Raw genomic sequence first — 23,373 nt, 5'->3', positions numbered from 1 at the left:
TAACTCCATAGAAGTCAACTCATTTCCTAACCACTGGAAGCAGGGAGATTAAAAGCTATTAACTTCCTTGCAATTCTGTCCTATAACACTTTGTAGTATCTATTAAAAAAAAATCACTTAAAATAGCGTGCAATCACAAGTGCCACAGGGAAATCCCATAGCATTCTCCTTGTTTCAGAGGAACATGCTAACAGTACCACGAGCTGATTAAATGAGACACAAAGATGCCATGTTAGACTACTCAGAACAGCAGGAAGAGTAATACAATATCATAGATTAACAGATTGTTGCATAGGTAAAATTTAGAATTAACATCAGCACTTCTAACCTCGTGAGCTTCATTTCCTCATAATAGCATGATATTTGCTAATTAGAAATGAGCAAGACTCACCGGATAGAGGATAACAAGAATAAGATTTGTAACAAAGGAATATTTTCAAATATAAGACACTCAAAACCTCCTTTTTAAGTTTCCTTGCAACTCTGGCTTATTTTTTGTCCATCTGAGGACAGACAAACAGCACCTCTGAGCCACTTTTTTGCTTATGCAGCAAAGTGTAGCAACTGTTACATCTATCAGAACACTCCTGGCTGACCAGCCAGACAGTCCAAACTTGTATTACCTCCCCTGCCCCAAGGCCAATTAAATTGCCACAGCTAATGAGTCAGGCAGACATGTTCAGAAGTGGCCTGGGGCTTTTCAGTGAAGGGATACAGAGAATATAAGGATCAGTAATGGGTATGGTGAAAGGAATACAGAAAAGCATCAGGAAGATGTAAGACGGTTGATGGAATCTGGTCTTTTTGAGGAATAATCACAGGCAACACCTAAACATTATGTCATACAAAGATACTCTTAACAAAACAGAGCAACAAGCCTAAGCTCCATCTGACAGAAAGGAATGCAAAATATGCTTCCAATCAAGCTAAAACAATCAAAACCACATTCATCTACTCAATAGTTTAGAATAGTTAATTCAGTTAGGTGGATATTTAAATTAATAATGCTATTGTGCAGATACCTATGTCAGTTATGTTGGAATTCCTACCTCTGCTTCATCAAATGTCAGAAGTAAGTCTGATGTTCCAGAAAGGATGCCTCTTGATCCATCAATTAGATAGTCACGAGCTGGTACTGAATAAGGATCTGCTTGCAGCATCTGGGCTGCCCGAACAAGTTTGGTGCAGGCATTCTCCACTCTGTGGGAAGTCAGACAAAGTTTGTGGATTAGTTTCTGTCTGTATTATGTCCTGGTTTCAGCTGGGATAGAGTTAATTTTCTTCCTAGTAGCAGGTATAGTGCTGTGCTTTGGATTTAGGGTGAGAATAATGTTGATAATACACTGTCCTGGTTTCAGCTGAGAGTTAATTTTCTTCACAGTAGCTAGTATGGGGCTATGTTTTTGATTTGTGCTGGAAACAGTGTTGATAATGTAGAGATGTTTTTGTTGTTGCTGAGCAGTGCTTACACAGAGTCAAGGCCTTTTCTGCTTCTCACACCACCCCGCCAGTGGGATGGCTGGGGGTGCACGAGGAGTTGGGAGGGGACACAGCCAGGACAGCTGACCCCAACTGACCAAAGGGATATTCCATACCATATGACATCATGCTTCATATATAAGGGAATTGGGGAAAAGGAGGCAGGGGAGGGGGGGCAGCAGCATTCAGAGCGATGGCATTTGTCTTCTCAAGTAACCATCATTACGCATGATGGAGCCCTGCTTTCCTGGAGATAGCTGAACATCTGCCTGCAATGGGAAGTGGTGAATGAATTCCTTGTTTTGCTTTGCTTGTACATGTAGCTTTTGCTTTACCTATTAAACTATCTTTATCTCAACCCATGAGTTTTCTCACTGTCACTCTTCCAATTCTCTCCCCCATCTTGTTGGGGGGGTGGGGAGGGGGGTGAGCAAGCAGCTGCATGGTGCTCAGCTGCTGGCTGGGGTAAAACCACAACACACACTGCCTGGCAACAACCAAAGTATCAATGTTCACACCAAGGACTTTTCAGCTTCTCATACTGCCCTGCCAGCGAGGAGGCTGAGGGTACACAAGAAGCTGGGAGGGGACACAGCTGGGACAGCTGACCCCAACTGACCAAAGGGATGTTTCATTACCATATGGCATCATGCTCCATATATAACTTGACAAAGCTGGCCAAGAGCAATGCCCAGCTAGTTCCTGAGGTGCAGTCATCAGCTGGGGGTGAGCAATAGTGCTGGCCATCACATTTTGTACATTATCATTATTATATGCACCTCTATGCATGTAAGTGCCATATGCTCATTCAAGTTATGCAAGGTTCCAACAAACATTAAACCCTTTTATTACAGCAATACTACCTCTTATTACAACTTTTTCATGCTTGTCATATAGACCATTTTCTACTGACCACTTGGACACACTCTTTTGTCAAACATTCAGTTAAGTACTATTGGAAAGTTACGCAGTTATCCCATTTTGTCCCCGATGTTCCTTGTTAACACAAATAGCAGAAGGTAATGGTTACATCTAAATTTAACTATGCTAGAAATAAGACACTCATTACAAGAAAACATACTTTTTTCAGAAAGTAAAGTTTTCAGCTAATGGCTCCCTAAAGTAGATCAAATTGGGCCAGCTGACCTTATCATAACCTGCTCCTTAGTGAGACATCTGCTCAACACATCAGGTGGTGGTAACTCATAACTGAGTGAGAAAATACAGGATTACTTCAAGGCAGAAAGTGGGAACAGTCTGCTCATTACTATGCAGTGTACTTAGTTGTATTATCAAAGTCAACTGACTTCACTAAATTAGATTTCCGTGCTTGCTTCTCAAATTTATTCTTTTCAACTCTGCCAAGAAAGGGATTATACAAATCACCTATTCAGCCTGCTCAGAACTATAGGCTCAGAAATACTTAATTTCCTACAGTTCAATTTCATGGTCATCTGTTTAATACTAATGATTATCTCAAGGCTGGCTTTTTCATTTCTCAAGAAAGGAATTAACATAAGTGTTTATTATCCCAGAAGTCATCATAACTAAAAATAAAGTTTCTAAAGATTGAACTTTTTTTTTAGTTTTTAGCATTACCTCTGAAAGGTAAACTTGCATTTTACTTGTACAGTGTCTATTTTGTATTCACTTCCCAATGCATTTGAAAGACTTCAGGAGTGTGCAATGTACAAAGAGCGGAGTGGTGTTTAAAAACCAGACATCTTCCATCCCCTGCAAAGCATGCATGCTAAGAGATCAGAGTTTTGGGAAAAAAGTAATTCAATTACTTTAAATTAAAAAAAAAAAGACACAAAACACTGAAAATATTCACTGCAATAAACCACTTGTTCAATCACAAGAATCAAACACATTTAAAAGTTCTGAATAAGTGTTCATTGCTATGGTGAATTTTCTATTCCCTGTATTATATTGCAACCTAAAAAAACCCCACAGCTTGATTAAAAAGTATATTTATTTTTGAGGCATGATTGCAATAAAGCTATGTTAACACCAGCAAAGTTCTTTGTGGAGAAAACACAGGTCATGATATTTCCAACCATATTACTGTTGGTAGTCAACCAGTTTCATTCTTGTGTCTTCTTTATAAAATGTGAGGAAAAAAAAGTTTAGCTTACGCTAAACTACCGGTTTTGGTTTTCAGCTTGACTTCTGCTTTTCCCAGAGATGCCTGCCCAACAATGCCAGATAAAGCCTTTGATGTTTGAATAATGCTCATTTCAATTTCTAATCGCTTAAGTTGTAGTAAGTAAACTCACTACAGTTTAGATTACTTGCAGTTCTAGAAATAGGTTAAAAAGCAAATATTTTACATTAAAATTCATTGAATACATTTAGAGGCAATGCAGTTCCAGCTTAGTAACCAAAATAATGTTAATATAGAATAGCATTATTGCTTGATTTGTTAAATGAGTTTGCATGTGCAAGTTAGATGCAGACAAATTTTCATTCTGTGTAAACAAATCAGGTGTTACCCTATTCTTTACCTAGAGATTACAGCTTTTTCCTTCTTTAAAAGAGAAGTGTAACAAGTAATATGAGCACATGGCAAAACATCTCATTTTAATTGTATGCATTACTCATACTCCCTGGTGATTAAGACAATTAAGATAAAGAACACAGCATTTTTTAACTCTAGGTCAATAGTTTCAATGTGGTCTATGTCAGTAGCGAGCAAAGGGATGCATAATAGCTTCTCAGCAGCCAATTAATTATTTTGCTGCACAATCATACTCCTACTGAAAAACTGTAGACATTACCATCATATATATTTATTACGAACCCTCAATGCCAGTCTCAGGCAAGCCAAAACCTAAGTCTTTGAAAAGTCTCCCTCATCCTCCAAGAGTGGTTCCCTCAAGATTGGTGGTCCTTTTGATTGGCGAAAATACTGACAGGGAATGCAGTGCTAGCGCATGTGCACTGTTCCTTATCCCATCATCCACGTGCTCCAGTTGTTGGAACACTCCCTTAAAGAGGAATGCAAATTCCTGAACTAACACTTTAGAAACAAAAACCCTCCTCTCCAGAAAGAAAAGAAAAACAAAACAAAAAAACACCCTCATCTCTTTCACTTCCTCCATCCAAATCCTGCCCTTTAATGCTGGAACAGGTAAGACTCCCTTGTCAGCACACCTGTGATTGTCACTTGTCCCTACAACACAGATACCAGTAACAGTACACTCCATAGTGTTAACAAGGAACTGTTAACATGTACTAGTATGTTTTGATATAAACTCCAGATTAACAAAAAGCAACAAATGCAATGGATTATCTTTCACAAAGGCCACTGAAGATTCCTAACTCATGTTACTGCATCTAGGATTGTAAGCAAGTGCTGCAGGAAGTAGGTTTCATTACTGTGACAGATACCTTTGTTTCCCCTTTTTCACTATATCACAATTCAAGCAGTCATGAATTGCTGCAGAAAAGGTTCTTGCAGCCAGTATAAGGTGGTACTATTCAGCAGTGCTTGTATCACATTTCTACAGTAATTTAACTGTTTAAGTATCCACAATATGTGAAGTGTTGAACAAAGGCTGGTTACAGCATAGCAATTAAGAAAATCTCTTTTACTTAATACCTTACTTGTCTAGGTGAACAAGCAGCTGGAAATGAATTAAAAACTCTACACATTCTAGAAAGTCAGCACAATCAAAATTACATGTTTGTATACAATTCAAAGAAGCAAGGAAAAGTTTTGGTTTCATTTCAATACATAAACTCTCCCCTCAAAAAAGAAAATAAAAATCAACCTCCCCTACACCCAAACAAGATCACACACCCAGAACACAGCATAATAGATACTGTAGTGGATTGTATCAAAGGCCCATTTAGCTGCAGTATGCTGTCTCTAAAGTAGCTGCAAGTAGATGTCTAAGGAAGGTTAAGAACAGGATAAGCATTTATCATAATTCCTCTGGGCGGTCTCCCATCCTCCAACTATTTTCAGTTCTTGGGATTTCCTGCAGTTTGTATTTGATAAAACCCACAATGGGTTCCTCCAGGTTCTTATCTATTAACCTCCAAACCTATATAAAGAATTTTAACGGTACATGACTTGCAATACAAAGAAGTTCTCCCTAGTGTTGGTTTATAAACTTCTATCTTAAAGCAATGCCCCAATCAAGTTCTCATACAGGAAGAGAAGTGCAAGCTTCCATCTTCTCTATGCAACTCATGATTTCTTAAGACTTTTGTCAGGGCGTCAATCCCCTCTGTCACCTTTCCCAGGCTGAAAAGTACTAGCCTACTTAGCTTTGCCTTATACAAAAGCAATTCCATACCTTTCCTTGTTCTCAAAGTCCTTCTACAAGATTTTTCCAGTTCTACTACAGCCTTTCTAAAATTTAGAGACCACAAGTGCATGCAGTATTCAAAGTGTGGGAGAAAAATATACAGTGACATTTTGGTCTGTCACCCTTTACTGATAAACCTAACATTTGGGTTACTTTTTGACCACTACTGAACATATAATGGATATTCTCACCAGCGCATCACAGCTCCAAGACCCTGCTCACTATTGGTAATGGTCAGTTCAGAGTCAATAAACCTATCTGACACTAGACCTGCTGCTTTCCCATGTGTGCATCATTTCGGATCTTTCAAAATAATTTAACCCACACTTAATATCAAATCACTCAGTTTAATAAGGTCCTGCTGTAATTTCTCCAAGTTGTCCATTAATCTCACTACTTCAATGTAAGGCTTCAGTTCCTCAGCAAGTACTTTCAACTTACAACTCATCCTGGTTTCTGGGGCATTTGTGAACATGGCGAAAAGCACAATCCCAGCAGAGATCTCCAGAGCCCTACTGATGCCAGGCTTAACCATGTAATTTTTCCTTTCACTTTCAATTTCTTTCTTTTCCATACAAGAACTTTTCTTATTACTTTGTGGCTACTTCATTTTCTTAGAAGTCTTCAGATGGCCAAAAAGTTGAGAAATCAGTGTATACTGTATCACCTGGATTACCTTTATCCTTGTTCATGATATTTCTAAGGACATCAACAGATTTGTAAGGCAGAATTTCCCTCCACAGAAACAGTCAATTCACCCAAAGCAAACTGTATGTATGTAGGATCTGTTAATTCTCTTCTCTAGTATAAAATTTCTAGTCAATAGCTCCAAAGGTACATCAGACCTATGAACATCCTGTTCCCCAGATTTCCCTACCCTGACATATCAGGTGTTCTCAAGTGAGAGACTGTATTTCACTAATAATTCAGCTATTTCATTCGTGAACTGTTACACTAATACTAGCTGGTTCTAGGCTTTTTTATTATTCATTTTGTCAACCTACAATGCAACAAACTAAATCTTTTTTCACTGCCTAACAAATTTTCTCTTTAGAGATCATCTCTATTCTCCCTTTTAGTATTTTCTTAGTTGCCTCAATGCTTTCTTGTTTTGATTATATGCCTGTTTTGTGTTTGGGAATACAGTAAAACATTCAGTCATTCTGTACACATTGGACAATGCTAATAGAAAGGTCACTACATTCAGTAGGCCGTAGGGCAAAGTCACTTCAGGGAAAGGTTGTCAGTGGCCAGGGAATTAAGAGTCTCAGTCATTGCTCTTCAAATGTCTTGGATTTCCAGGCAGTTATGTCATGCATCAGCTGCCTATACTGATAAATTTAGTTTTCCACCAACCAAATTAATAGAAAAGATTGAGAATATCATGTTCTTTCTGACACTGTTAGACAAAACTACAACAGCAGTTGTTACTCTGAATTTTTTTTTATTTTTAAAGGAAGAAAAACCTTAGATATGTACCCATATATACAGAATGTAACAGGAAAAGTCACTGCTGACAAAAAGGTCATTCCTGACGAAAGTCAGCCTCAAGACCCCAAAGAGCTGTTCAAACATACAAGTATTTTCTAACCTGTACAGCAGAAATGAGTAACAATGATCTATCATTAGAACAGGTTTCCTGTACCTACAATAGAAGATGTACAATAAAATGAGTTTACTTGATAAATGCTGGTGGCATATCCCTTTTCAAGATCTGGTCTTCTGTTGTCTGCACAGTCTCTTTTCCAACCTGCAGGAGAAAGAAGCCATACTTAAGATTCAGAATTTCATTGTAAAGACTAGATGAAAACAAAGAGCAAAATAACATCAAAAAAATTGATTTGTACTAATAATTCCTTTCACTAGGTTTGCTGTGTCTATTTTTGAGACCACTATATACTGTGGTTAGTCTAATGCTTTAGAAATCGTACATTGTTTCCTGCCAACATCTCTACTAAACTAACAGGGGGCACTTTTCCCTCTTCCCACTCTCCATAGAAACAATACTATTTGTTTGCTGCATTTAGTTGTAAAAACTTAATCACCAAACTCTGTAGGCTTCCCTTCCTCCTAATCCCCACAAGTCAGAAATCAAGTTCAAAGTTTAAAAAAGTTACCTCTTTTTACTATTCAACCTAGTCTACCAGAAAAGTGTAGTTAATTACCGAGAACACACCCCACATCCACATTCACACCATCCTTTAAGCAAAAATAATTATGCAGAAGCTAATAAAGAGATAGAGTAAGATCTGGAGTTTTCATACACTAGCTCTTGTGTTATACAATAGAAGTCTTTATAATTGGTAGCTGGCTCTCTGGACTGTGAGATCACCAACTTGACAAAATATTTCCAGCTCCTTTGTTCACTGTATTTTCCAGCTGAATAAGCTATTCAGAAAGGCATCACAAAGCAGAAGGTCTTTAACCCAGACACTAGTTTTGTGTTAAGAGCTGCCAGGCCTGTTCAAACTAGACAAGATAGCCCTGAAAATCCCTGATCAGCTGGTGTTTAAAGATTTGCTGCTTTTTGACAGAAGTTGCAGTATGCCAGTATGCACAGCACTTGCCAACTCTAATGCTGTACAGCCTTCCAGAAGTACTATTTCCTTGCAAATTCATGCCACTTGCCAAAAACTGTGTCTCCCTCGTCTGGGGCTTTTCAGAGGGGCTTTACAAAAGTACGTTGGCCCTAGTATTTTATTTGGTTCAAACACAGAGTCAGCCCAGCCTTCTTTTTTAATCTATTAGTACTAGTCACATAGATATTTTTAAGTAATGAAGAGAAGATCAGAAAGCAGGTTGCAGGTCTTCAATTGTATGATAAGTTTTGTCTCTTACACTCATTGTAGGCTCACTAACAGCCACGCTCCCTCCTAGTGCACAGCACTGCAGTGTTGCTTTGCCTCCTAAACTTCACAACAATGCCTCAGGAGCACAATTATAATTTATCTCATGCTTGTTTCTTGGGATAGGGTTACATGACCCACCAGAGAGTATGCCTGCTTTGTCCTAATTATTTCCATTGCATTTATGAAACACATTCTTTATATTTCTCACATGTTTGTATGCACACATGCATGATAAAGATGACAGAAAAGGAGTAATTTGCATAAGGTTTGGATTACACATCATTCAGACAGAAGGCTGTCACCAGGTAAAAGTGAAGAGTAATACCTTATTTCCAAAGAACCACTGGGAGGAAATCCCATTGCCTTCAAGATTTATTTTTCTCACAGCTGTACCAACCTGTATATAGTTCAGTATATTTTAAAAAATATATATTTCTGAGTATATATGGTTTTTAAAGAATGCATGAAAATTTTATCAATGGAACAGCTTCAATTTGATGGTCATTCTGACAATCATTATTGCTATTTTCTATCGAACAGTCAGAAGCAACCAAGAAACAACTTCTGTGCAAGTTACAATACTTTTCATTCTTGATGTAAGTTACTTACGCATTTCTTCATGCAGTCTAGAAAGCATAAGTCTCTTCTATAAGAGGATATATCTAGGTTCACTACTCAAAGAAGCATTATCAACTAATTATAGATATATACACACACTTTATATGTTTATACATACACATATATATGGACATTCTTTGCTATGGCTAGCTAGGATCTTTAGTCTTCAAATGAAAGTAACATATAGAATGACTCAATTCCCATTTTCTTTTTTTTGTGGGGAGTTTTAACCTCAAAACTTTCCTGAAACAGGCACAGTCTTTGTGCTAAACTCCAAAGACATTTCTCTTCCAAGTACATCACAAAGCAGAAATACTCATTCCTCCAATATCCTCAGCACTACATAGCACACAGACAAGACACAAGATTTCAGGCAGTTCCCATGAAACCTCAATAAAAAGGGTTCCCTACCTTTCTAGAAGAAATTACTTTTTACCATAGTTTAAGCACCAATACAGCACATATGCACTGAATCTGTTTAAATATAAAACCTTGTGGCTCAAAGGAAAGCATTTCATATTTACATAGTTAATTAACCTTTCCAGAAGTTGCTCTTTGCATTTGTAGCCAAGGTATAGAGATGACATGCAAAGAACAAACATACACTGCAAGCCATTTAACAAAGTCTCAAGAAATGAAGCCGTATTCATGACTACAAATACACAACTCCGCAAGACCTCTATGGGGTTTCCTTTTTAGCTTTGTGGTTAGGGGGATTTTTTGTTGTTTCTTTTTTGTTTTCATATGATCAGGTTTCTTCAGACTGAATTTCACATAGGCTAAGCAATTTTCAGACAGACCACAGTGTAACCTGAGGTAGAGCTTCATTTGACTCTACCTTCTCCATATTCCAATACCAAGGGAATGAATATTACTTTTTTCCTTAAGATGTAATACCCACACATTCCTTATTTCAGGCAGAAGGCTTGTCAAGCTTCATGCTAATACAGAACAATTATCTGGGAAACCTGTATTTCATCTCCATTCAACAGAATATATGTGGAAAAAAGAGGAAGATTCCTACTCACAATTCAGATAGGGAAAGATTATTTTAGGTAAGAGTAAGTAACTGGGAAGCAACAGTCTGCATGAGTAGAAGCTTCTGCTTTTAAGTAATAGTGCAGTGCCCATTACTCATTGTTCCAAAGAAACTGCACTGGTTAACACAGTAGAGAGACCATAACTTCTTGAACGCAGTACCTGCCCAGAGCACCAGAGGAAGGGCAGCTCTCAAGCAAAACTTACTGAGACAGTTTCATAGTTACAACTTCTACCCAACCATATTCATTTCCATATTCTTTAGGAGATTAGAGGCAAATCACTTGAACTGAAATGTAGAATGAGCTACTTCCCTGCTACTTCACAACGGTGAACAAGAGGTTGACAAGTCCAGAAATTTAAAGGAAATGGGACACAGAGGGCATACATGGACCCTGGAAAGCCACCTAGGAATGCACCTTGAAGAACCAGGAGACTGATATTTACTGCTGCTTTTGGCTTTTAATCTTGCACTCTTATCTGCCACCAATTAATAGAAGATCAGTATGTTTTAAGCTTCCTGCTGGGGAATATTTTATCCATGGAAAAGCAAGAGGAAAGCTCCTTGATCAGACTGAGGTTTTTTCCTTATAAACAGTTTCGCAGCTTTGTCATGTCTGCTTCTAAAGACAAGACATGAGAACCCCACAAGGTCCCTTTCCCACCTTCTTAGCCTGCTGGCTATAGCAAAGAACAGCTTGTTCAGTGAGAGGAGGAAATAGTTCCAGCTTCTGTAATTTAACAGTTTGTTTAAACAGAGACACCACAAACACCCAGTGATACCTAGTTCTCTTAACTTGTAGCAGTTTTAAAGTAGAAACTGCATGTATCATATAGAATAACACAAATATTTAAGATGAGAATCTGAAGTTTATTGTTTGGGGGTAGTTTTATTTGGGTTTTTTTGTGGTTTTTTTTAAACAAAGATTCTTCCGAATGCCTACATTGGCAACACCAATTTGACAATTTGCCAAATGCTGGAAGTGAAATTTTCCTTGCAGCTTATATGATTTCCCCAGTTAAAAAGGAAGCCAACCTTAGAAGAATTAGTTCCTGCAGTGTTCTAGAAGCTAATTTAAAACATCTGTCATTTTAGCAACAAGTCTAAAATTATTCCATCATCATCCAGTGAACACAAGCTACAATATGAGTTTTGCTTGACAAATCAAACTACCAAAGTGATATAGTCTGTATGCTGTAAAAGCAACTCTACCATAAGCCATCTCACATTAAAATCCAGTTGCTGGTTTATGCATTCTTCCATGTTTTGTAAGCTTCCAGGAAGAATACTGACATGACAATGGGAGTGTTAAATCTCACATCAGAAATTTGTTTTACATCAGTACAGTTCCATGAAGTGCTCTGAAACTTCTTTCTCAATTTCTTTAGATGTCTATCCTGAAAAACTAAGCTGAAGTATTTGCTATAACTCTATAATGACAGCGGTTTCTACACTGCATATCCATGTCTGGAATTCATCTCTAAACAGTTCTTTCCCCCCCACCTCACTTTTTAAGAAAGAGAAACTGGCCTAGATTTTAAGACTATGAACAATCCATCAAGCAGAGCTAGAAGCAAGCCAAAGTTACACCAAATTTATGTTTACTCCTTGCTGGCACAGATAATTTACTCTTCAGTCCAGAAAAAAAACTCAACATGGGCAGAAATAAATCTTTGTGAAAAGATTTTGAATTCAGGTTACAGGCTGAGTGGTCTTACTCACACATGGCAATATGAATAAAGTGATGGCTTAAGTTAATGGTATCCAGTTTTGTATCCTACATCTTTCAGAGTTCATCCCTCCCACCAGGCTTGTCCATTGAAGGCCTAGAAAGCAGGTCCTTTATCTCAAACTGAGTTCAGAGACAGTTTGTCTCAGTGGGTTCAAAAGTGGCAAGGGCTCAAAAACTACTTCATAATTGTTCAGTTTTCCCTTTGTAAAACCAATCATTGGAGCCAAATCGCACAGAAAGCTTTTGGGAAGGAGCTCTGGCAGCAAAAGAGAAGCAAACAGGACTTAGCTGTTTACCTTCATTGCTGTCACAGTATTTTGATTGCAACCCATGTTCTGTTTTTATTTACAGTATCAAGCAGATCCAGTTGTTCTTTCAAGCTATTTTGCTTAGCTCTAAGAAACACAGCTGTTGGAGTGAATGTTGTTTTATCATGCCCTGACCATTAGCTACCATAATCCATGTGGTAAATGTAGCAAAATAGAATTGCATACATCCTGGCATAGCACCAAAGCATAAAACTTTGCCAGATGCAAGTCAAACAGCTTTGGGGAACGTGATGAAATTTCTTTGTCATACCTAAATTTCACAAGTCACTCAAAAATTATCATCAGATGACATAAACAGCTTCTTGTAAAGATAGAAATTTCTGCAAACAGTGAAAAGAGACAAGCAATGTTGAAGTGCCTTCAGAAAAATCTAGAACAGGTTTACATGTTACTCCTCACAATCTAATCCTTCTCATTCAATAAGACTGAAAAAAAAGTCAGTTATAACAAGTTACAATAATATAACTTTTTTTTAAACACAAAACTATCCTTTTTGTTCAAAGGCTCTCTTGGAAGCATTTAACAAAGCAAATTTCCAAGTTCTTCATCATTCTACTCTCATCTTGCTTTGAATTATCATTAGGATTGATATGTCACTTGCAATTAGTGAGTTTAACACTGTTTTAAGAAGCTTTAAGTTTTTCTACTTATCCGTAGGTGAAAAGGCCAATGCAATTAAGAGACTGAATAATAAGCCCAGAGAAATATGCAGCCAAATTCTCTTCCTGCTTCTAGTTCACACCAAACAATGCACATATACTACCAGTGACATCAGTCAACAGGACCACTTTTCCTTCAAGCCAGGCATGAACTGAAAGAGACTGCTGAATCAGAGCCTATCGACTTTACCTTTCAGTTAATATGGAAGCTGTATACTGGCTCCTGGTTTTCTCATTATTACCCTGGAGACTGCATTCCAGGCATAACAAGGTACAATTTTGAAGTCATCTGGCAATAAGTCAAGTAAATTAGAACACTCCAGCCATCTGGTCCTTAATAGCAGCAAACTGACCTACCTGTCTACACTGGCAATTAAGACAAATTCAATTGGCTTGAGGCTAAGGAAATCCTCCTGTCCAAGTAAAATACATAACTATGAAATGAGAACCATATGGAAACCAGAAAGTGACATCATTTGGGTACCAAAAGACTCTTATTCATGCTGCTAATGTCTACTAACTCTGTTACCAATACAGAGCTGAGGCTTGGATGGTTTAGCTAATTACAGGATGCACAACTTAAAGGAAACAAAAGCACATACATATAATAGTTCAGTAAAAAGTCTCACATAATTTGGAAATTAGTTCTTTCATCAAGAGAAGAGTTTCTTCTTCTAAATCAGTACTTCCAAGTTAAAATCACTTTAATGACATTCTAACTCCAATCAAATAACATAAGTCAGCTCTGACCTTTGAGCATATACAAAGCTCACCTGGAAAAATAAGATACAGCAATTGTCCTCTACAAATGAGATTCACAGCTGCAACTAGCTGCTTTTACCTTACAAGGAAGTGTAAGTAAAGTGCCTCATACCAAACAGCATGCAGGCTTCAAAAGCTCTTCCAGTTCATTTCCATGTACTTGTGAATCACCACTCAATTTCAGAGCTGCTCTTAACATAATTCTTGCTGCAGATGTGTACACAGATTAGTACTGTACTAAAAGATAACACATGTGATAGACCTAAATTCTCTTATTCACATACTTGTCTGAAAAGCAAGCAACCAAACACCATGATGGTGCTAGTAGGTTTGTATCATCTTTGACAGTCTGCTAATATCTACATGTTGGAGAGAATTTCAGTTGATGAGGAACTCTCTCCCCCTCAGTAATTAAGATGCATCCTGTCCCCTCAGCCTTCCAAGTTTTAAGTAGAAGTACCTAGAAAGTTTACTAAAGACTAAGACTTTTTGGCTCTGTTGGTAACAGAGTAATAATAAAAAGCCTCAACGTAGGAAGTTCATATATCATATCAAGTGGAAGAAATATTTCCTTCCAGACACAGCAGAGTGGCCTGTGATAATTTGTGTTTCTAATATAGATAAATATTGTACTGCACCGACAGTCTCTAAGCCAATGCAAGATATAGCTTCACATAAGTAGTAACAGATTTTCTCCCCAGGCTGTTTTTTCCTTCATCAGAATGACAAGCTAAGTCGGAGGTGCTCTCTGTAACAATAATATTGAACTGGTATTTCATTTGTTCATGTCTTGGCATAGAAAATATTCAAGAAGCTAAAAAAGAAGAGATAAATATGTATTCTCTGTTACTTCTTGACTAAGTTTCAGATACAGAACAGTAGAGAAGTTTCTTCCTCTCAAGTTTCTAAGAAGTCTGACAATCAGATGCAAGACAGATGTCCACTTTAAATGCCTTAATTTCACTTTGATATTTAGTTAACTACAAAATCTGTTGCTACTGGTTATAACCATTTTACTTTTTGAAAACACTGCTAATTTGACAGGTATTGTTAGCTATATGCAGCATTTTAATATAACACAACTGAAAATGTAGGTTGGCTACCAGACATTGAATTTTGGGATCTTCTATTTGTTATATGCAAACTTGTACTGACTTCTGAATACCAGACTGTTCAACACTGATTTTCCCTCCTCCACACAAAGGGCAGCATTGCTTCCCTTATGAGCTCCCTCCTTAGAACATCAGTGGTTCTAGAGTAACAGAATTGTTTGTTTTCTAAGTTCAAGACAGCAACAGTTTCCTGCAGGAAGACAAAATTTATAAGCATTAAAAAAAAGTTTTCAACACCTCTGATAGCAGAGGGAGGAGGAATACCAATCATCATTGATTTTAAGACAACAAATCAGAAGACTCACTTTTAGCACCTGATGGGGTGATGCATTGATCAGTAGATAAACTGAAGAATATTCACCACCCCAGTTACATGACACTGTTTTTTAGCATGTTCTAAACTGACTGTTTTTCCAAAGCCACTGTCATGAGACCACCCTTCATTCTAAGCAATTCTGAAATTCTTACAATTTCCTCCACCTCTTTATGACACCGTTCCAAGTTACTGAATTTGTTCTCATCTGCCTATCATCAGTGCTGGCTTACTTATCTGCAGCCTCATCAAGCAAGTATCTATTTCAATCACTTTGATGGGTTACAACAACTAAATGGGTTTAGTGCTAAACAATGTATTGAGGCAGAGAAGAAATACATAAGAGACCTTAATCTATTTACTCAGTCAACCTAAAAATGCAGCAACTAGCAGAGCTCTGTCCTTCATTGACTTTAATCCTAATGTTTCCCTCCAAGGAAATATACTCATCTAAAGTTAGTTTTATTGATAAAGCAATATTTTTCACTGTGTTTTAATATTAAAAATGACTTCATGTGCTCACTAATATTTGGTTGACACAAGAGAAACTTGCAGCATTCATCTTTTGGTATAAGCCCTGCCACTGTAAACTTTTCTGCACCAGCAAGATATGTACTAACATGGCATTTTACAGTGATTATCCACCTTCAGTAGCATATTGCACAATTTGTCTTTCATAGGAGTCTCACTTTACTCGACTAACAGTTAATTCAAATTTACAGTAAGTCAATGGTGTAAATCATTGTGCACTTAAATGTGATGTTTTAATTAGCTACAACATCTAGTTACATTAAATAGAATGAGGACTAGAAATGGTGGGCGTTTTCCAAGGGACAGTGCTCATTTACAGCACCATTAAAAACTTAAGTGTCTCAAACTTGATATTATGTAATTATTTTCCAGCTTGATTTTGCCTTCAGTGCTTGTGACCACTTACACCAGCACAGCAAGGAATTCTGCACGTGGAAGACAACCCACTTATGTGCACAGTCATCACAAAGACTTTGCGTACTATTACAAAGCAGCTACTCAGCAGAAATAACTGATAGAGGATATTAAGAATCAAACAAAGAAATGTCTGATCTGGCATTAGTTCTGAGTTAGATGAAGACTTTACTCAGCTATTAAAATTAGTTTTTAATAAAACTTAAGCTTACTATGTGGTCAAGTAACAAACTACTTCTCACATCCAAGAAAGCTTTAAAAACTACTTTCAATAGCATTTGCTATTTATTTCTTGACTCCCACTGAAAAGAAAATTATTCTTTGAAAATATTACATGGGTTTTTTGTGGTAAAGGCTAATAAACTATGGCATAGCAGCATATGTTACTAATGTTGTCAGAATCTTCTATTACAGGGTGACATAACCAATAAGAGTGGTGTAATCTAATTCCTAGTTGTCAGTGATTCCTCTGAGAAATTTTATCATATAATTCATTCTACAGACCTAGCTTCTCATTTAGAACAATTATTATCTTCCATGCCATCTTGAGTAGAATCTAGTCTTAGCCACTTTTACAGTCTACATTCAGCCATTAAAACCTATTCCCACCCAAAATGGTGCTGGAGCCAGCCTATTTCTAAAACAGTGCTTTGGACTAACATTAATATACATTATATTTCTCTATGTTTACCCAATTAAAGCATCATGAAAGCATTACTCTTGCAGTCCCTACTGGAAAGCTTAGTTCACATAATACTGAAATTTGTGGGACTTTTCAGTCCTATTACTGTAGACTGTAGCATCTGAACATGCTTGATGGGATGGACAGACTGTCTCAGTGTGGCTTTGTACCATGAAGCTACTACTATTCTCCACTGAAACAAAGGAGGGAAGTTAGGCAGCGTAAGCAAACAACTTGAAGGTTACAGTCCAGTATATACAAATATCTAGGCTAAAACTGCTTAATTTGTTAAGTACCCATGATTGGCAAAGCTGGCCAAAGCCAGCTTCACCTCTTGCATACAAAAGGAATAATCCTCGTCACTCTAAGTTTGAAGTTGTACAGAAGTAAAGCTGCTATAAACTTGTCTTAAAAATAAATCTTTAAATTTGACACTGAATCATAGAGAGACATCAGAAAGTTCAATTCTAAACCAGCAGTTTTTTCCACTGTAATTTGTTAGCATTTTAGAGCTCGATTGTGCCAGGCACTGTACAAATACATAATATTATCCAGTCCACTTATAACAGCAGACCATTGCTGTGCCACATTAGAAGAATGTTGACGAATCAACTTCACATTAGAAAAAGGATATTAAAGTGCCATCAACACTTGACAGTATATAATTGTTACCACTTTGAGAAGTTATAGGTACCATTTCTCACTGTTTAAATCCTTTTAGAAGTCTAACAGACATTAATGAAAAATCCTTCAAATATTTAAGGTAAACATATTTAGAGATGAAGTTCCTTTACCTGCTTCAAGAATGTGGCTGAAAAGAGAAAGGGCAGTATTGCTGCAAATCTGACTAAAAGTATCTCCTGTAACAGGAAGCCACACTTATTCCCTTCAACATTTTGAGGAAGTTGCTCCAAATTTAAAAGCAATGGAACAGAAGATAATCACTCTTCTGAGCAACCGTTATACTATAGTAATCAGAAATACAAGTTTTTGGGCCAGCTAACAAGCGAACTGGAAAATCTGTCTGAAGAAAGGAATTAACACTCAATTGTGAAAGCAGAAGCTAGATCCTCCAAGTTTACAAACCCCTTCACAGCTTGCTTCCTCCATTGCCACACAGTAACAAGGTTAGTTACTAGTTTTAAATATTTTGGTGATGCTGATAAGTCATGTGCAGGAAAGTTTGCTCTTTGAAAGGAAAAGAGTCCAGCACAACTGTGTAAAAGTCTGCCAAAACAAAGGCTAAGCAGCAACTCTTTGTAGCAGTTAGTAACTGCTTCAGGGTTGTAAAGTCTCTTTAGTATTTCACTACCCTGAGTAATTGGAGAACAGGTCAAAGATTCCAACTGCCTCCCCTCCCAAATTACCAGAGCAAAATTGTTACGACAGACATTAACTTGCAATTGGGAGATAAAGCACTTTATATTCTATAGCTTTGAACTATTATAATCACTTGTGTCAAACTGGGAAGATTAAAACAAAAAATCAGCTTAACAGAAAAATACATTCCTTTCTGCTGCATGGGGGGTTGGGTGCACTGGGCTGGCCTGACAGCTCAAGTGCCAGTGGAGTCTAGTCAGAGAGCTAAGGAATGCAGGTTTTCTCCTGCGTTAAGAGAAGTAAAAGAAATGCTGTGTTATTACCTTCTTTTCCCCCTCAGAGAAAGACTGAAGCCAAGCTGAAACCCAACTACAATTTATTGAGGTTCCCACTCCCTACCCCTTGATTTTTTAAGAAAAAGGGAACTTTTTATAAGTGTGACAAAGAATCAAGCAGCACTTCAGTTGCTACAGTTAAGTCAGTTTGGCAGTTACTAGCCCTTCACAATCCTTTTGTCATTCTATCAGGGCAAGCTAAATAAAAAGTGACCTTTTTGCTACTACTCTAGAATTCAAGAGAAACTCCATTTGTTTATCTCTGTTATTCAGCACAACTATTATGCTGTAAAAGTTGCAAAGACAGCTAGGCTTGTGGAAGTGATTATTAGTGTAGTCCAACAAACACTAGTCAGTTTACTAACTTGTTCTCTTACCTAAAACCTTGTAAGAGTTATGCAGCAGTTTAGGAAAATGTTTGTACACTTGAAAATAAGTTTTCTTTCAAGTATTAGGCATTTTTGTGACCAAATTAGCTTTTGAATACTTTGCTGAGGGATATTTAGACATATGTATACACATTCAGAGGTTGAAATGGGAAACATCTTTTGAGATCAATCTTGAGCAAAGTTACAAAAAGTAAGATTTTAAAAGCAAACAGACACATCAAAGATAGTAACCTGCCCAGTAACTTCTGACTGGGTGCTTGAAGCAACGTTTTTTATAGTGATAAACATTCAGTACATCACACTTCAGTATTAAAAAGCTCTCCTAAGCAAATTTACATGATTACATGGATATATGTTAGCAACTGAAAAGGTTCCCACAGAGTTTAAGTATAGGAAGATTGAACATGCTAGCTTGCATACAGCTAAACCTTGGCACTGTTTCATTCAGTTATGTACTACTATATCCTGTTTTGAGATTAACAGTTTAACCATTCATTGCCTATGCACAGGCAGGTATTTTACTCATAAATGAGAAGTCCATTTGTTCAAAACCTAACCAAATTTGTGGTCACCACAAACCAAATGCACCCAAAAACTCCGGCAACTTACAAGTTATCTGGCTGTCACACGTACTGACTATCAGTCTGGTTGAAGTCTGTTCCTGCTCTTTCTGAGGAAGTAGTATGCAGGCAAACAAAACCAGGCCTGCATAAGAAAAGAAAGTTTTATTAATACTCCACTCCTTCGAAACAGTTGCAATTTGCAGCCTATTCTAAACTCAAGAAAAGGTTTGAAGACAGCAGAGGAAGCAACTCAGCTGGAATAACTGAAGTTCCAGATGACAGATTTAAATAGCTTCCCTGTTTGACAGGAGGAGTCTTCAGACTTTTCCACAGCTGAAGAGCTGATACCCAGAAAATAGCTGAAAGACTAGAATGGGCAAGGAAGTTCATATATACCTTCCTGGTTCAGCTTTTAATAAGCTTCCTATTTTAATGCACCTGCTCCTTACATTATGCAGCAACTATTTGATGGGAATTAAAAAAAAAAAAGATGGAAGAGAACAGTCATTACTGTTTGCCATCACACAGTGACTTGGCTAAGGCAACACTTGTGATTTATCCAGTGCAGGCCAGAGTGCTCCTCCTCAATTTCAGGGGTTACAGAAATAACCACCATCTCTCATGCTGCTGCTGCTCTGGCACTTCTGTGACTACACCTGTTAAAGAAATTAATTTCTATAGCTATTTTCTTGTGCACTCTTCAGCATTTAAGGAGGGGCAAGCTTGTGCCCAGAGTTCATACATAGACTCAGCTACTAAAATGCAGCTCAAGTTTAACACCATTATACTTTACTATTCCCACAAACAGAAGATAAATATTGAAAAGAATCATAGAATGGTTTGGGTTGGAAAGGGCCTGTTCCAGTGTCTCACCACCCTCACAGTAAAGAATTTCTCCCTAATATCTAATGTAAATCTACCCTCCTTCAGCTTATGGCCATCACCCCTTGTCCTGTCACTCCATGCCCTTGTAAACAGTCTCTCTCCAGCTTTCAGAGCACAGCCTGGTACTGCCATTAGTGTGTCTATTAATAAGACAAGCCAGAACAATCTTTTCTAATCACCTACTTCAAAAAGATGCATTCCTGGATAAACACCATCCAAGAACATCAAGTACTCTTGAATATCCTTATGAACTGCAAATGCATTTACATTCATTACAGAACAAGGCTTTTGGTCTTTGTCTGCTAACCTGAACTGAGACTGCCTTGAAATCATCTGTACCTTTTAGGACAGTTAAAGAATTTAAACAATTTTGGAATTACCATGCAAGGTTTACTGTATCATAACTAAGTGACCAAGAACTGTCACACCTTTAGTTTGTAGAGCAATGAGACCAGAAGAGTTGCAGCATACCTACACATTTTAAGTTGCATACACAAAGATATCTGAGCATAAAGCTTGTAAAACTAGCCAAAGCAGTACTCTTTCTCAGTTCTGTTATTCATCATTTCATTTGTGCACCATATTTACCTGAGGACAAAGAACAAGCATGACAGTTGCTCAAGTCAAACCTTCTTAGGCCATCATAAAAAACCCAGTTTAATATGAAAATTGCTTATGAAGACTAAGTAAAACGTGGGCCCACTGCTGAATAGATGGGGGCCTGATGACAACACAAAAACGGTTGAGGTACTCAATACCTTTACTACAATCTTTACTGAGACGATCTGCCTTTGGCAATCCCAGGTCCCCAAGATGCACTGACAGTTTGGTACAAGGAAAAAGTTATCCTCAGTGAAAGAAGATCAGGTTACATTCACTATTCTGTGGGTGCAGTCACTGATGGAAAATGCAATGCAGTTTCATTACAAAAGGTCTCTTCACAAGGATTCTAAGCCACCAGCAACAAGACACAAGTTTTCTACAGGAACAGCTTGTTTCTGTTCTCTACTCTTTACTGGAGAACCCTGACATGAAACATCAGTTTCTTACCCTACCCATCAAGTCAGGGTACTGGGAAACTGTTCTGACACATGTTCTGTCAGTGAGAGAAAGTTATCAAAAGCATCATCATTTAAGAGTCAATATGAGCTGACAGTTTCAGTAATCATGGAAAGCATTTGGAGTTAAAAGAGGTTTTCCCCTTCTTTCCCCTTTCACCAGCCAGGATTGTTATCCCTTGATGATTATGAATAATGTAAATAATTGTCCTGAATCATCAGAACATTATTTACCTCAGAGTAAGAGATTTGAGTTGTTCAGTACATTTTCACAGAAAATTTTGCTTCTAGTCTCAGGATAGGTACAAGTACAAGTCATACCTCAGTAGACTTGAATTATTAGTCAAAGTAAACAAAGGATATGTTTGCCCTCTCTACTGATTCTCTATCCAGTTTTCATATTCTTACAAATGCACTAGGGCCTGAAATTACTACAGGGACAAACTAGACCTACTTCCAAATATTATGCAGATAGAGTATCCCCCTTCGTTAATTCAGTTTTGAGCTGCTAGGCTCATGTTTTAAGGAGATATTTATTGGTGAAATATTTTTCTAACTGAAAAGATCCAACCTTTATTTTATCATTTCATCTCTCCATATAGCCAGTCATCTTGTAACTACAAAGCATCTTCTAAAATGCAGATAGTTGCAATAACCACTCATCTCTGGTGCATTTCCATGCATCAACAAGTTGTTACATTAGACTCCAGTTAAGGGAGATTATATTTAGGGTTAATTCTCTCTTACCTGATGTCATAAGAGTTAAGGAAATATTCTACAATTAAGCATTACAATTAATTTAGTGGATGCACTTATAACAGTTATATAGTTATAAAGATACTTTACTGTTCAAATTAGATAACAACAATGCCCCCTAGTAAGAGCTCCTATTGCCATCTTTAAAGGTAAGTACCAGAAAGACTTTCATTTTGCTAGAATTAAGAACCACGGCCACAGAGACAAATTCAGTATCAAGAACTGCTTCTCAGTATTTGACTGAACAAGTGATAGAATAGAATTTGTGTCACTAAAGGAAAACACACATTACATTGCAATGTTTCTTGAGGTGTCGTTCACCAGCCTGACCTACTTTTCAGAGTGAGAAATGGCAGAAGATTGATATTACCAACAGTAGATACTTTGTCTTCATATTTGAGGTGAAAAGATACAAAGCCAGTAAGACTTAGTGAGACAATGCAGTCAGAAACAAGAGCTTAGGAACACCACGTACAAGCTGTACAACAGAGAAGTAGGAATAAAAAGCTAGTCTTAGCTATATGAGAAGCCACTACCAAAACTGAGCAGTCCTCAAGGCAAGGACTGACTAGGACAGGCCTATTCTCTCATTTGGAAAAGTAATTGGCAGAAAAGTGTCATTTGGCTTTTATTTAATTATTCTAGCAGATTTGAAACAAGAAACATATCCTAACATTTGCAACAATCAGTTAATGATCTCAGGCATAATTTCCAGTAACTAGCATTAACACCACATGTTTGCTAACACATCTTTAAAACCACTGCTTGGTTCTCTCTGCCCTAGCCCTTTCAAAGACTTGCTTCATCATTTCAAATTTCAACTATATTGGGGCAGTGGGAGACACCTGCAAGTTACCCTGCTCATGTTCTGAAGATACACATTTCTAAGTGTAAAACATACTGATTCATGTTTTATTTCATTCATCATTTTATTAAACTCTCTAGAGGAATTTAATGTCTACAGTTCAATACTACTATATTGAGGAAAAGATCATCTTCTTTCAAAGCACAAAGCAAAACTATGTGACACTCTAAAGTTACAAGAAGTCAGGAAAAGACAAAAAAAAATGCTAAACACTGGTCCTTAATATGGATTTAACAACTCCTCCCTCACTGGTGTAATTCACTTATGCAGCCAAAAGCATATGTTAAGTTTTCCAGAGCAGAAGCAGTATACACCATATTGTTGGCATATGGAATTTTTTTAGCCCAACTACCACTTTAAGGTT

The 23,373-nt window shown here is 37.4% G+C and overlaps 1 protein-coding gene across 6 annotated transcripts in view; it reads right to left on the bottom strand.

The window, feature by feature from the left end:
• VCL (vinculin) overlaps positions 1-23,373 on the bottom strand; it is a 63,396-nt gene that overhangs the window by 33,265 nt on the left and 6,758 nt on the right. For 5 of the 6 annotated variants that reach the window (XM_054831739.1, XM_054831740.1, XM_054831742.1 and 2 more), the window contains exons 2-3: positions 7,478-7,548; positions 1,050-1,200 (exon numbers count right to left, since the gene is read on the bottom strand). In XM_054831739.1, the coding sequence (XP_054687714.1) occupies positions 1,050-1,200; positions 7,478-7,548 (222 nt within the window). Of the gene's footprint in view, positions 1-1,049; positions 1,201-7,477; positions 7,549-19,491; positions 19,588-23,373 lie in introns of all 6 variants that reach the window. The other variant, XM_054831743.1, reaches the window with a different exon arrangement.

Source organism: Grus americana, chromosome 7, assembly GCF_028858705.1.
Source record: "Grus americana isolate bGruAme1 chromosome 7, bGruAme1.mat, whole genome shotgun sequence".
NCBI lineage: Eukaryota > Metazoa > Chordata > Aves > Gruiformes > Gruidae > Grus > Grus americana.
This window is presented reverse-complemented; position numbering and strand designations above follow the sequence as displayed.